Source organism: Phalaenopsis equestris, unplaced genomic scaffold (assembly GCF_001263595.1).
Source record: "Phalaenopsis equestris unplaced genomic scaffold, ASM126359v1 Scaffold000488, whole genome shotgun sequence".
Taxonomy (NCBI): Eukaryota; Viridiplantae; Streptophyta; class Magnoliopsida; order Asparagales; family Orchidaceae; genus Phalaenopsis; species Phalaenopsis equestris.
In genome coordinates, this window is record NW_018164928.1 from 595,718 (window position 1) to 609,946 (window position 14,229).

General features: G+C 37.6%; 1 protein-coding gene across 3 annotated transcripts in view; it reads left to right on the forward strand.

Annotated features, from left to right (window-relative positions):
* The first annotated feature begins 3,279 nt into the window (after positions 1-3,279).
* LOC110028083 (probable sulfate transporter 4.2) overlaps positions 3,280-14,229 on the forward strand; it is a 25,012-nt gene continuing 14,062 nt past the window's right edge. The window contains exons 1-2 of one of the 3 annotated variants that reach the window (XM_020729801.1): positions 7,243-8,269; positions 8,496-8,830. In XM_020729801.1, coding sequence (XP_020585460.1) covers positions 8,546-8,830 — 285 coding nt within the window. In that variant the 5' untranslated portion in view covers positions 7,243-8,269; positions 8,496-8,545. Of the gene's footprint in view, positions 3,612-7,242; positions 8,270-8,447; positions 8,831-14,229 lie in introns of those variants that run through there. The other 2 variants (XM_020729803.1, XM_020729802.1) reach the window with 2 other exon arrangements.

Sequence of the window (14,229 nt, forward strand, 5' to 3'; positions counted from 1 at the left end):
TGAACCATGGATTAATGTATTGTGAAGATATGGTGTATCCTAGTTCCAATTCAACACCCAAGGTCGACCCTAAAGTCAAGTAATCCTATAGGGACTCTTCTTGAATTCTTTTATAATGATCTTACCTACTAAATGCTAGAGGTTAAGATCAATATGTGGAATTTCAAGTTGAGTAAAAAAAACTTTGAATTTCTAATGGTGGAGTACCTCTTCTAATTTTCTAAGACTAGTCAATAGGAAAGTCCTATGGCTAGACCTAGGCTACTAAAGAAGTTTTCTAGACCTCAACCAAAAATGAGGTCAACACTCGTCAAGATAATTTTGATTATTCTGTGGATTTTGTGTGCCGATGAGCCGCAAGATGTAATTAGCATTCCCACATGGAATAACCTTTTTTTGATGACCTATTTCACCAGGTCTACGATAATAAAGCGAAAATTATTTTATTCTGAGTATTCATAGGTATTCCTCAAGATGTAATTAACCAAGTGTGATACGTCTCCTTGAGAGTGCTTTTGGCCCTAAAACAGACACATACACCTGAATATTTGGTTATGGGTAGCCTATACATGTATTATTTCACGAATGTTGATCTAAGGTGCTTCCATCTGATCTTGTTTGGGAATACATGTTTGACCTATCTCCACGAGGTTTACTGCAGATAGATTCTCCACGTTCTTTCTCTGTGTCGTCATTGTCGTATATCTCTTCTTCTCCAGTTCCACTCTTCTTCTAATCATTCATATGATCCGAAAAGATATTTATTCAAAAAAGTAAAGTATACGACGAAGTCAAACTGACGACTTCTTCAAAAATAAAAAGAGAAAGGAACAAAAAACAATGCCTTTCTCTGTGCTTTCCGTGCCACCAGAACTCTCTTTGCAGACTTCTTCGATGGAACTTTCCTGTTCAGCAACAACAACGACAATTGGTTCTCTCCCTGCAGCTTGCAGCCCTTTTTTTTCCACCAGAAATCTTATATGTTATTAATCTGCCCCATAAAGGACAATCTCTTGTTACAAGCCCTTCTCCTTGCAGACCATTTTCTTGCAGTAGACCCTTCACTGGAGCTTTTATCTTTTTTTTTTTTTGCAAGATTTATCCTGCAGCTTTTATAGCTAACGACAACCGTAGTCAACTAAAGTAAGCTTTTCTTGCGGGTTGTCTACTTCCCTGCAACATTACCTATAGGAGTCTTCGCCTATCTAGTCAACTACAAACTCCTCTGCAACATTATCTATAGGAGTTTTCGCTTATTTACAGACGCTGCAGGAACTGCAGTAAAAAACAACTACAATTATTTATTTATCTGGAAACTTCCTTGCAGTATTACATGTAGGAGCATTCCGCCTATCTACAGACACTGTGGGAACTGAAGTCAAAAGACAACTGCAGTTGTCTACTCCTCTACAAACTCCCCTGCAACATTACATAGAAGAGTATTTCGCCTACCTAGAGACACTGCAAGAACTGCAGTCAAAGATAACCGCAGTACAAAATGAAAACTTTAAGTTCTACTTCACAAAATCTTCCTCACCCATTGCTGGATGTTTTCTAATTCTTGAAGGGGAATACTAAAAGTTATATTGAGAAATAATTTATTATATGTGAGAAGTTATGAAGAATAAATTATTTTCTCTTACATGAATTGCAACAGTTTTTTTTTCTCTGTTTCTTTGAACAACAAAATAAGTTTTGACTTTTAATTTGCAATGTGAGAAAAAGTCGAGTTATTTCATAACTTTAAAAGCAATTCTGCCTGCATGTTGTTATGAGATTTTGATGTTCTATTCAGCGAAAATTTATTTTTATCGCTTTAATTTGTAACGTATTATTTACAGTAGTTTGTTATAGAGGCATTTATATTTACATAAATACCATCATATTCCCATGAGTTCACATTTCTATCTTCCATATCATTCATATCACATAAAAAACACCACCATTTTAACTTTTATAAAATGAAATACACCTGTCCATGCATGCAAATACTAAAATTTAAGTGTTAATTATGTAAATACATAGATATTGAGTGATATTTATGTAAATACACATGTCTGCAGCATCAGCAAGACACTGAACTCCGTGCAAGCTAACAAAACACACACACACAAAGTAATAATTTTGAATAAAATGCTAAGACAGTCTTCATTATTTACATTGCATCATTTTAATCCCAATCTTTATAAAATTGTCAGATTAAACCTCCAGATTGCAACACTTTTTTTCTAATTAACTCAGTGCTTACCATTTGCTCACATTTATCCATTTCAATGAAGCAGGCGTCCGTTTGCTCACTTATTGAGCCCTCTGCAAGTTCCAGGAAGCTTCATACTCTGTACTTAAAGGAAATATCTCACTTAGAGTATGATTGCAATTTCTTAATTGAATGAAAATTTTCAAAAAAAATTTTTTTTTTTAATTTGTTGCATAAATTATCAGACTCAATGTTATAAAAGTACTTTTTTTGTAATGTCTTGTAGGGTTTTTAGGGTCTGTTTGTGGCAGCTTATATGTGCGGGCGGCGTTTTCAAAACGCCGTTGTACCGTTTGGTTCGCACGTTTCGTCAGCTTATCTGAAACCGTGTTTGAGTTCTTACACTAAACGCAGACCGCTGGTCGACCCCTGCAGTCGGCCCGCGGGCTGCGTTTCAGGATAAGCAGTTTATCCTGAAATGCACAAGCTGCCCCAAACGAATTAGTCAGGTCATAAAGATTTTAAAACAAGTTTACTCTTTGCCTTTAAAGCATCCAAAGGGATTATTACAAGAAATATTTGCATACAAACCACTCATCTCCTATCTATTTACACATCCAACCCCTAAACTTCAATTTTCACACAAATGTAACATTATTTTTTTATGTGATATGAAATATTTTGGCGGTATAAATGTAAAATGTGATGTTTTGGTGTTGGATATGTAAATATATAGGAATTGGATTGTAAGTACATGCTGCTGAAAACCTCATTACAGAGACCTTCAGTCCACTTAACAAGCACCAGTATCTCTCTTTCCTCACCTTTCACATGATCCACTATTTTTCAGTATCAGCTTTAAATTTCTATGTATTTACACATTTGACATCTAAGTTTTATATTTTACATTTATACCAGTCAAATCTCTCATATCACATCAAGGATACCATTAAGAGTGACATTCTAAGGGGTCATATATGTAAGCCTTATAGTTTAGGTGTTCAATATGTAAATGCATAAAAAATGAGCGGTTATTTATGCAAATCCTCCTTTTTCATATATGTATTTATCGGCCATGCTCATACTTCCCCAAAGCTAACAGCTCTGAAAGTGCGAAAATGGAGATATCTTATGCAACCTCAAGCAATCTGGACATTGCAGAAGGAGATTCTGTCAGCGGAGCGGGGAGGTGAGAGGGGCGACGGTGCAGCACCGGCCGCCGTCGTCTCCGGGAATGGTGCCACCGTCGCCGTTGCTGGCTCAGTGGAGGGCTAAGCTTGCGGTGATGACGGCCATGGATTGGATGGAGCTGTTGGTGCCTTGTGCTCGCTGGATCCGAACGTATGAGTGGGCTGAGTACCTTCAGGTGGATATCATGGCTGGTATTACAGTTGGAGTTATGCTTGTTCCCCAGGTAAAGAGTAGATGTTCAATAATATGAAATCATATCAAATTGGAAGATTTACATGCATATTTCTCAGTTTCTGTGTATTTATATATCTACCAGCTAAACTTCAATTTTTACACATCTGCCATATTACCTATGAATGAAAGTGTGTATTTTGCTTTTTTTTAATGTTAAAATAGTGGCACTTTTTGAGATGATATGAAAGATTTGGGCGGTATAAACGTAAAAAATAAGATGTTATGTATGTAAATACATAAGAATTGGGGGGCGATTCTCCTTGAAGTCGGGCCAGCCCATTTTTTCCTTAATCAAAATTTGATATTTTCACATAAATTTATCATGTTATAAATAATTTTACTTATAATTCGTCGAATTTCATTGGTGTGGGGAGCTCTAGAACTTTCTAGATGAAAAACGTAGCAGGATGTCATTTTGCTCGGGAGTGTAAGGGCATTTAAAGTGATATGAGAATGCCCACATTTAAGGAGGATAGATTGTTGTGATTGTTCTTCTATGTTTTTAAAATCAATGTATTTGGAAGTACCCTCAAATTTATAAAGAAGATTTACATGCATATCACTTAATTCCTATATATTTACACATCCATCACCTTAACTTCATCTTTTACATATGAGCCTTATTATATATGCATAAAAATGTCTATTAATAGTGATTTTTTTCTTGAGAGCCTTAACTCTTACCCTTCTAGATATTATCTTTCTTGGGTTCATGGCCTCATGTTTTTACCCATTATTATATATGGTAAGAGTGCTCTAGCAATAACACACTTAACTTCAGAGTTTCAACCGTTACACCAAAAGGCACATTGATGTTTAAGAATTCAGCTTCATTATAGTTGAGGTCATCTCCATTTTGGTAACTAACGTCCCATCAGTTTCTTATGCTAGAATCATCAATCAAGCAGATATGATTCTAAAGATAGACTCTACAGCTTCAAGAGGTGGCTCTATCTATGTAGCACTTCGTCTCATCTTGAGTTCAAGAGATGACTCTCATGGTGCAGCACTTTGTTATGTATAATATCTTAGTTCTCATCTTCAAGCTGGTGTAATGCTTTAATATTATTTATAACAGTAAGAACTCTCACCCATTGAGATAATGTCTGCTTTGTCCTAATAACATTATGGTTTATCCCAATTGGTGTAACTTTCTTGGAAGTTACCCATCCCATAAGTGCTCCCATGTGAGCACAACTAACTTTGGAGTTCCTCGTAGAACTCCAACAATTACACCGAAAGGCGCCTCAATGTTTAAAAGTTCGGCTTCATTGTGCTTAAGAGATTTCACTCCAACAATTACACACGGCAGTCGGTTCATTTAATGTTAGTTGATGACCCTTTTTATTAGATATAACTTAAATTTGCAAGTCTCATGAATAGAGCACTTTGTTTCTTTTATATGTGCTTCTCTAGCGAGCTCAAGAAATAGATAAAATATTACTTACATGCTCAGTGGGGAGTATACTCGAGTACATACATTCACACGTACAAATTGATGTGAAAGTAATTTTTTTTCCAAGGAATGAGCATTAAGAAGAAAGACGAGTGTTTCAAATGCTATGATCTCATTAATGCTTTTGTTATGACTCAATTAATTAATTAATTAGTATTAGTTTTTTGGAAAATATTAAATTAACTGAATTAATAATGTTAATGATGTAATCTTATTTTCTAGTGTTTAGCTAGATTTATAATTTCTTAATTAATGCTTGATTAAAATAACATGTTATATTGTTCAATTATACTATTAAATTAATAATGAATTACTAATTCATGAAAATTTAGGCTAAAGAGAATATAAATAATAATTAACCAACATAATAAGTAATTAGTTAATTATTAATATAATTGAAAATAATAAAAATAAGAAAATAAAATTAAGTTGAATTAATATATTTAAACCTTAAAAAAATTGGTAAATTATTTCACGTAATTTAATTAAATTTAGCATGAATGTCAAATGATTTATGTGGTTTAATTATTTCAGAATTTAGAGAGAAGTTTTTTAGAAAAATAAATAAATTCATACCACTCAATTTTTATGTTTTTGTATATCTAATATTTAAATTCTAATTTTACATATATTTCATTTTATTTATATTTAAAAAGGTATTTTTATCTCTTAATAATAATAATAATAATATTTTGAACATGATATGTGTTGCGTGCTAGAAAATTCGTGGCGGTAGAGTAATTGATTATCGTCTTAGCGTTGCACGAGAATTCAGCACACACTCGGATAAAAATGAATCGAGTTGTGATCACACCAGAAGTTTTTACGTTGAAAACCCGTAAAAAGAGAAAAAGCACGGGGTCTGACCCAGTTGTAAAAATCTACTATAAGTTAATGATTACAAATGCCCCTTGTCCCACAGGCGGGAAAAAGTTATTAGCTTTCCACGTTACAACGTCGACTGATGACGTCTAGTAAGCGATAGTTGACGGAGGTCAGCGGTGGCTAACAACAGTCAATGACGATCGGCAGTAGTTGACAGAGGTCAGCGGTGATCGGGGGCGTTCGATGGTGGTGCGGTGGTCGGCGGTGGTCGACAGAGGTCGGCGGTCGTGGTCGACGGCAATGATCTTGGACTTGAGCTCCTTCTCAAAACCTCAAGTTCTCTCTTAAGCCTCCTCCCCCTCATGTGAGGGGTGTGACTCTATTTATAGTGTTTTGGGTGCAATTAATGCAAGAATATGAACCATTTTGATCGGACGGTCCGGATGGCTTCCTTTGATCGGAATACGTTTGATGGACATTTGAGTGCCTTAATGATGTCAGAATTGAGCAATCTTGGTCTTGTTGGATTTTTCTTTTCGAGACGCTCGATTCGACTATAAACTCGTTGAATTCGATATTTGTTTGACCTTTCAAATGCCCCCTAGAAATCCTCCAAGAGTGGTTTGATGATTTGATATGGGCTTGATTTGAATTGGATTGGATTGACTTTCACATCATTAGGTCTGTCTCATCGAGTCGATCAGTTTGACTATAAGTTTGCTGAAATCGAAGCTCTGGATGATTCTTAATTAAAGTTTATATGTTTCTTGTTCAAAAAATTGCATCGAGATTCGTGCTGGTTGATGAAAATTTGTTGGTGACGTATCAATATGGAATATTTAGATGATAGAAATATAAAAATAATTAAAGCTAGTATTAGTTTGATATTTATAAGAAATGGGGAGTATATTTAGTTTCAAAAGGAGAGGGAAACATAATTTCTACAAGATGAGCATTCGAACTAGAGCGAGTTGTCTGACTCCGTCATTTTCATGAATGATTGACAGGTTAACCATAGAAAAGAAAGATTCTAGAGAAGATCATAATAAAGAGAGCAATCCAATGGACTCTAGAAAATTTCACAACATTCTAGGAAAAACTAGAAAAAAAAAAGGAATATTCAAAAGAATTTTAGAAGTTTCTACCTAATTTCAAAAATATGTTGAAAGAAACAAGTTTCAAGAGAAAGAGAACTCTAGAATATTCTGGAAAGTTCTAGAATTATTTATATACAAGGAATAATGTAAAACTATTTAAAAATTAGTATATTCTAATGTAATATAACTATAAATAGAGTCCCTCCTCATTTTGTATCAATCCAAGAACAATTCAAGGTTTTCAAACGTTCAAATGTTCTGATCACTCATTCTTAGTGAAGTGTATCTTTTTCCAATAGTTTACTTACTCTTCTTTCTAGAATGTTTTGTGATTACAAGTCTAAGCGTTGTGAGTATTAAACTGATTTAATGTCCATGAAGAGCTCTAAGTCAGTGAGTTAAGTTAGTCCATAACATCCTCTTGCCCCTATGTCATTTGACGGCCGGAATAGGTATTTTCCGTCAGTGAGTGAGAAGCTGCGTTGTTGTCTGCTTTGGCGGGAGGTGGATAGATGGCGCGGCTTCCGTTGAGAGTGAGATGGAATGATGGGACTTGTCCTCTGCCTTTAATGGAAGAAAGTGCCGTGGGATGATCCGTTGTGTGCAAAATATGAAGAACACAGGTTGTTTCATTTGCTAGAATTATCCCTAGATCGTAAAGATAACGGGTATAGATCGTCTAAGCCGATGGGTCAGTGATTAGTGCTGATTGATTTTAGATTTGAATTAGGAAAGATAGTTGGCCATGGATTGATTCCCCGTTGGATGTGGTGAAGCTCGTTTTTGAACTCTTAGGTTGAAGATCTATCTCTAGGTGGACTCCGTGGATGGGGATGGCAATGCTTCCCATTGTTGATGAAGTTCTGCCATCAGTACTAGAGTTTGTTGTTGTTGAATGCTCCATTGATGCTGGACTGAAGGTGGTAGAAGATGACCGGAGATTGGGTGCACCGTTAGGCTGTATGATCCGACGCCATGAAGACTCTGTTTGGAGCAGAGTATTGTAGAAAAGAACAAAGAGAAGATAATGAAAAGAGAAGGCTATTGTATTGCCAGTTTTCTATTACAAACAGTTGAAGCCATCGGCGGTATGAAAGATTGACAAATCTGAAATTGAAATACTGAAGTACAGGGTGCGAATGGAAGGAAAGAAGTGTAGATGGACATTTAACGTGTATAGTACTATACATCAGGACTGAGATACAGAGTACTAAATAGAGAGGGAGAAGACTCTGGAAACAGTTGGTTATATATGTGGATACAGAAGAGGTATGTATGTAAATCTTCCATCTTCCAAAAAAATTTACAATAAATTTCATATTTTAAAATCAATGCAAGTCACCCGAGTCCCTATCCTCTCCTGTTTTCCATCCACTCCGCATCTCTTAAAATAGAGCCTTTAAAAAAAGGCTGGGTTTACCAAAAAAAAAAAAAAAAGAGATTTTTATCTCTAAGATTCAGCTCCTCTCACTGCCTCTCACTCTCGTCTCAAAAGACACAACAGATTCTCGAGATCAATAAAGGCAAAGAATTCAGAATTCGGCGATGAGTTCATGCAATCTGGATATTGTCCAAGGAGAGTCTGTCAGTGGAACAGCGAGGCAGGTCAGAGTGGCGACGGTGGAGCAACCGTCGCCATCGTCTCCGGGAGTGGCGTCGCCTTCGCCGTTGCTGGCTCCGTGGAGAGCTAAGCTTGAAGTGATGACGGCCATGGATTGGATGGAGCTGTTGTTGCCTTGCGTTCGCTGGATTCGGACGTACGAGTGGGCTGAGTATCTGCAAGTAGATATCATGGCTGGTATTACTGTCGGAGTTATGCTTGTTCCGCAGGTAAGAATAGCCGTTCAACTATATGAAATGATCGATCCTCCCGAACCTTTTCCAATTTTAAGATTTACTTACATATCACTTAGTTTCTGTATTTTCACACATACGCCACATTAACCATGCATGAAAAGTTGTATTCACTTTTGACATTGCTATTTTGACCCTCAATTTTGAACTAAGTTAAAAGGCCACTTTTATAATGTGATACCGCTCACCTACCACCCACTTACCTCCCACCTACCATTCTCTTTCTTCTATAAATAGAGAGGAGAGAGGGTGCGAGGCTTAGTAGGAGAGCAATGGAAGAGATCTTAAGCTACCACAAAGAATGAGAGAATAGCTAGAGAGCTAGAGAGGATGAGAGCATCTTGAGGTCTTGTATCAATGTGTCGCTTAAGAGGGAGATCATAGAGAAACATGATGGTTCATCTCTATGTATAAGCTATGTATTCTTCATTTCTTTTGCCTTAGTGAACTATTTGATTGATTCCCTCTGATTGATTCCCTCCCGTGGACATAGATCCAGTTGGATCGAACCACGTAAACGATCTGTATTTGCTTGTGTTCTTTGTGTTTTATTTCTATGCTAGGAAGTACATATCTCACAATAATTGGCGGCGTCTGTGGGAAGATCCATACTTCTTGGCTAGAGGTGTTCGCATAAAGGTGTTTGTGGCTAGCGACGACAAAGAAGAGGAGTTCGGCATTCACGAACAGAGGAGCAAGCAGATCGCGTCGCAGACAGTCGAATAGCGATATATTTGATGAGCAGAGCAGTGGAAGCTTTGATCGACTGGATTCGCGCCGCAGGTTGTGCGGTTCGGCGAGACGGAGGAGGAACAGTCTGCGAGCGAGGGCCGAAATTTTGCGACAGGGTTGTCAGTAGAGGATTTTAGAGCAGGAGTTCAGTTTTGCGAGCAGCTCGGCCAGAGGGAAGAGGTGGAGATCGCGCAGAGGAGGGTTCGCGGAGTTCCCTGTTCGGGAGTTCGTGAAGCAGGAGGACCTGAGCAGTTTGGCAAGGTGCGATGGCTCTGGAGAGGCAGTTATTCTCGTGTGAGAGGTAGAGGAGGAATTCCTGATTTGTACTGCTGGACGTAGAGGAGTGCCTGCGGGAATGAGGCAGGAGCACAAAACAGAAAGTTTTTTCTGGTGAACATGTGTGATCTCTGCCAGAAGAGATCGGAGCTCTCCGTTCAGTTGGCGAAGGCAGTGGAGTTCACGGGGAGAATGAAAGAAATTTGGTGAGAATTTCTTAGACAGCAAGGCATTAAAAGACAGATTTAGGCTGAAAACTTTTAGTTTCTATACAGTAGTACAACATTTTGGTGATTTCAGCCTAGTTCCTGGAAGGACAGCAGGTAGAATTTATTGGAAGAAATTTTAGCCACGACAATGAGTTCCGCCAAATTCGACATTGAGAAATTTAACGGGAAGAACAACTTCGGCCTATGGAGAGTAAAGATGAGAGCTCTATTGGTTCAGCATGGTGTTGCAGAATGCAGAAGCCCTACAAGGGTCGACGACATTGCCGGCCGACATGGCCGAGAAGGAGAAGATCGACATACTGAACAATGCCCACAGTTTGATAATCCTGAGTTTGGGCGACAAAGTTTTGAGGGAGGTGTCGAGGGAGACAACGGCTCAAGTACTTTGGGTCAAACTCGAGGTACTCTACCTGACAAAGTCTTTGGCTAATAGGCTCTTTCTGAAGCAGCGCCTATACTCCAAAATGCATGAAGACAAATCCGTCTCAGAGCATATCGACGAGTTCAACAAGATCATCGACGACCTCGAGAATAGCGACGTCAAGATGGACGATGAGGACAAGATACTGGTGTTGCTAAACTCTATTCCTAAGAGCTACGAACATTTCAATGATGCAATGCTCTATTGAAGGATGCAAACTATTACTCTGGAGGAGGTTCAATCTCTGATTAGAGCCAAAGAACTTCAGAGAAAGCATGACAGGGACAAGGAAGTCAGCGGAGACAGTCTTATTGTCAGAGGAAGATCGGAAAGATTCAAGAAATAGTCAGTACAGATCAAGGTCAAGCAAGGATGGCGGGAATCAGTCATCAAGGGGATCTTTCAAGTGCTATCATTGCCACAAGGACGGTCATTTCAAGAGGAACTGCCCAGACAGGAATAATAAGTACCAAGAAGAGCCAGAAGAATCAGGAGAAGCAAGCGTAGCCTCTGATGACTACTATTCTGCTGAGGCCCTGGTGATCACAGAATCTGAATCCAGTAAGGAGTGGATCCTCGACTCAGGGTGTTCTTTTCGCATGTGTCCTCACAAAAACTGGTTCGAGACACTGTAACAGGAAAATGATGGGTCCGTTCTACTGAGAGACAATAAAGCTCATGGGTTGTTGTAAGTGGATCAATCAGGATAAGGATGTTTGATGGAGTTGAACGAGTACTTAAAAATGTCAGGTACGTACCAGAGCTCAAAAGAAATCTGATTTCTTTGGGTACGTTGGAGTCAAGCGGATGCTCGTTCAAGGCAGAGAATGGTTGCATCAGAGTAATCAAAAGCCCTCGTGTCGTCATACAACGAGTCAGGAAAAAAAGGTTGTACTCTCTTATCGGAAGAACCGTGATTGCTAAGTCCATGTACTGTTTGGACTTAGCAAACTCAAGCAAGGGCTGAGAGTCCCTCAAAGGCCAGGTGGAGGGAATTTTTACTTCGAAGCTTCTCAATTGAGGGTCAAGGTGGATAATTGTTATTTTGACCCTCAATTATTGAATTAAGGTAAAATAACACTTTTGTAATGTGGTACCTCTCACCTACCGCTCACCTATCTACCTACCACCTACCACTCTCTTAGTTCTATAAATAGAAAGGGTGTGAGGCTTAGGAGAGCAAGGGAAGAGATCTTAAGCTACCACAAAGGAGGAAAGAATAGCTAGAGGGCTAGAGAGGAGGAGAGCATCTTGAGGCCTTGTATCAAGGTGTCGCTTGAGAGGGAGGCCATAGAAGGAAGATGAGGGCTCATCTCTATGTATAAGCTATATATTCTATATTTCTTTTGATTTAGTGAACTATTTGATTGATTCCCTTCCGTGGACGTAGATCTAGTTGGATCGAACCGCGTAAACGAACTATGTTTGCTTGTGTTCTTTGCGTTTCATTTCTATGTCAGAAAGTACATATCTCACAACAGACATTATATGAAAAATTTGGATGGTATAAATGTGAGAAGTAAAGTTTTGATGTTAGATATGTATAGGGCGAACACAAATAAATTTTCGTTTTTTCATGTTCAACTCTTTTTTACTTGAAATATTTAATTAATAATATTTATTTATATATTTTTTAGTATTAATTTTTTGTATACATTAAAAACGGCTAAATTTATCATTTATAAAAATTATTTGGGTGGTGTAATTATAAAATAGATAAGTTTAGGTGCTAGATATGTAAATAAATAGGATTTAGGTGGTATGTATGTAAATGTTCCTAAATTAATTCATGTGGGAGGAATGTATGTAAATGCCTTTTCTCCCAAAAAGCTGACTGCCAATGCAGCTTGGCTTTTCTCATGTAAATAAATAAAATCGAGTGGTATGTACTTAAATTGCTGCCCAAATTTTTGTGACGGCGGTATTCTTTATGGGATGGGGATGAAAACAATATTTTAGAATAAAAACATATTTTTTGTCGAAAGAGTTGGAATGATTATAACATACAAGCTTAAGTGTAACTCAAAATCTACCTTAACACGAGCAAATTCGAATTTGAATTGAGCCAAACGTGAACTTGGCTGTCGGTCAACTTTTTCGATAGATATAGATTTGAAAATATGAACTATAAAAATAATTTTTTGAGATTTAATTTAAATATAAAAGATATATAGTTTGGGTTTTGAAAGCAGCATGTTCTTTTTTTTTGAAAAAAATGAGACCAAATGGATCTCATTCATCCAATAGTTTGCATAATCGTACCTGATACCGCGAATACTACACCTTCCCGAGAGATAAGTGTAGACCTCAACGATAGACCCAATCCTGCAAACTAAGAGATTTGTGACATCCGTTTGGTCTGCGAACCTTTTATATATGACCGACAAATTTCCCTATTTAATACAAGGATTAAATAGGGTTTATTTTACCTGGGTTCTAAGTTCCCTATAGAGGCAAGCCCCTATAGTTAATTATATCCCAAATGACGGGAGTCACTTGAGAAAACTCTCGATAATGATCAATGGTTCTAGTCTTCAAGAATTCAAGGTTCAGGTTTTCAAGGTAGGATGAGGAAAACCAAGTGGAAATGGCTCAAACATGAACAGTTATTTCAAGAGTCCAAAGGAAAGAAAAGGTAGGGGATGTCACAGATCCTAAGGAGAACCCTTAGTGACTTCCCAAACTATCCTACTGTGTGGTTATATTTTTGAAAAGATGTTATTCAATAGTTCAATCCTGCCAATTTTATTACTTAGGACTTACATTTGCATAATACCCGATTATACAAATAGCCTACAGAGAAATGAGGGTTTACATCGTATCGTACGATAACCTCGGAACCTAAAGCGAGTTAGGACTTATGCTGCACAAAATGATTGTACAAGAGCCTAAAAAGGGAGTGTGAGGATTTACGCCACGCTAGGCGAGCTACCTCGAAGCCTTATGTGTTATTATTATACTAGGAAGAGATAAATGCTGAAGCAGATCTCCTTGTTGTTGCTTGTTCTGAGCTCCTCGCCGTGCTGCCCACAAAGTTGGCTCCAAGCTCTTGTCATCGCGATGACTCCAGGGTTTAAGTGTTTGAAAATTGTAGTTTATGTTTCACAGTTTTGATGTCAGTGTTTGGTTTTGCATGCAGGGTAATAAAATTACAGTCTAAATAAAATATACTTGAAAGGTAAACTGCGGTAAATTAAAATGCTGTAGATAAACTGTAAAAGCGTACCTGGGCATCTGCTACTGTTGCATTATTAATGCTGCAAGCGTATCATGATTTGCAACATGTTTAAACATATTTGCGAAAATAAATAAATAAAGCAAGACAACCCAACATGAAAGTCATAAAAAAAAAGACTAGTGGAAATCACTAACAAAAGAAACTTATAACCACATGAAAGATTAGGACTGGGAATTAGACGTTGGTCAAAGTGGGGGGCTCAGAGCTGGGCTGTGTGTTTCCCGACCTTGAATAAGAGTTGTCAACTCGACACTCTATAGGAGGTAGTTCTTAACCTCAATCCAAGTGACTAGCCGTGGACCTTTATAAATTTTCATAGGAAGATTTTTCATGCAAAAGTTATTATTTAAGTCTTTTTTTTTATGAAGAGTTCTTTTAATCATGCAAAAGAAATTATTGTTTTATTTTTATAAATATTTTTGTAAAGATGTACAGTCCACAGATTAGTCACTCTAATCGTGCTAGAACTACTGACAAC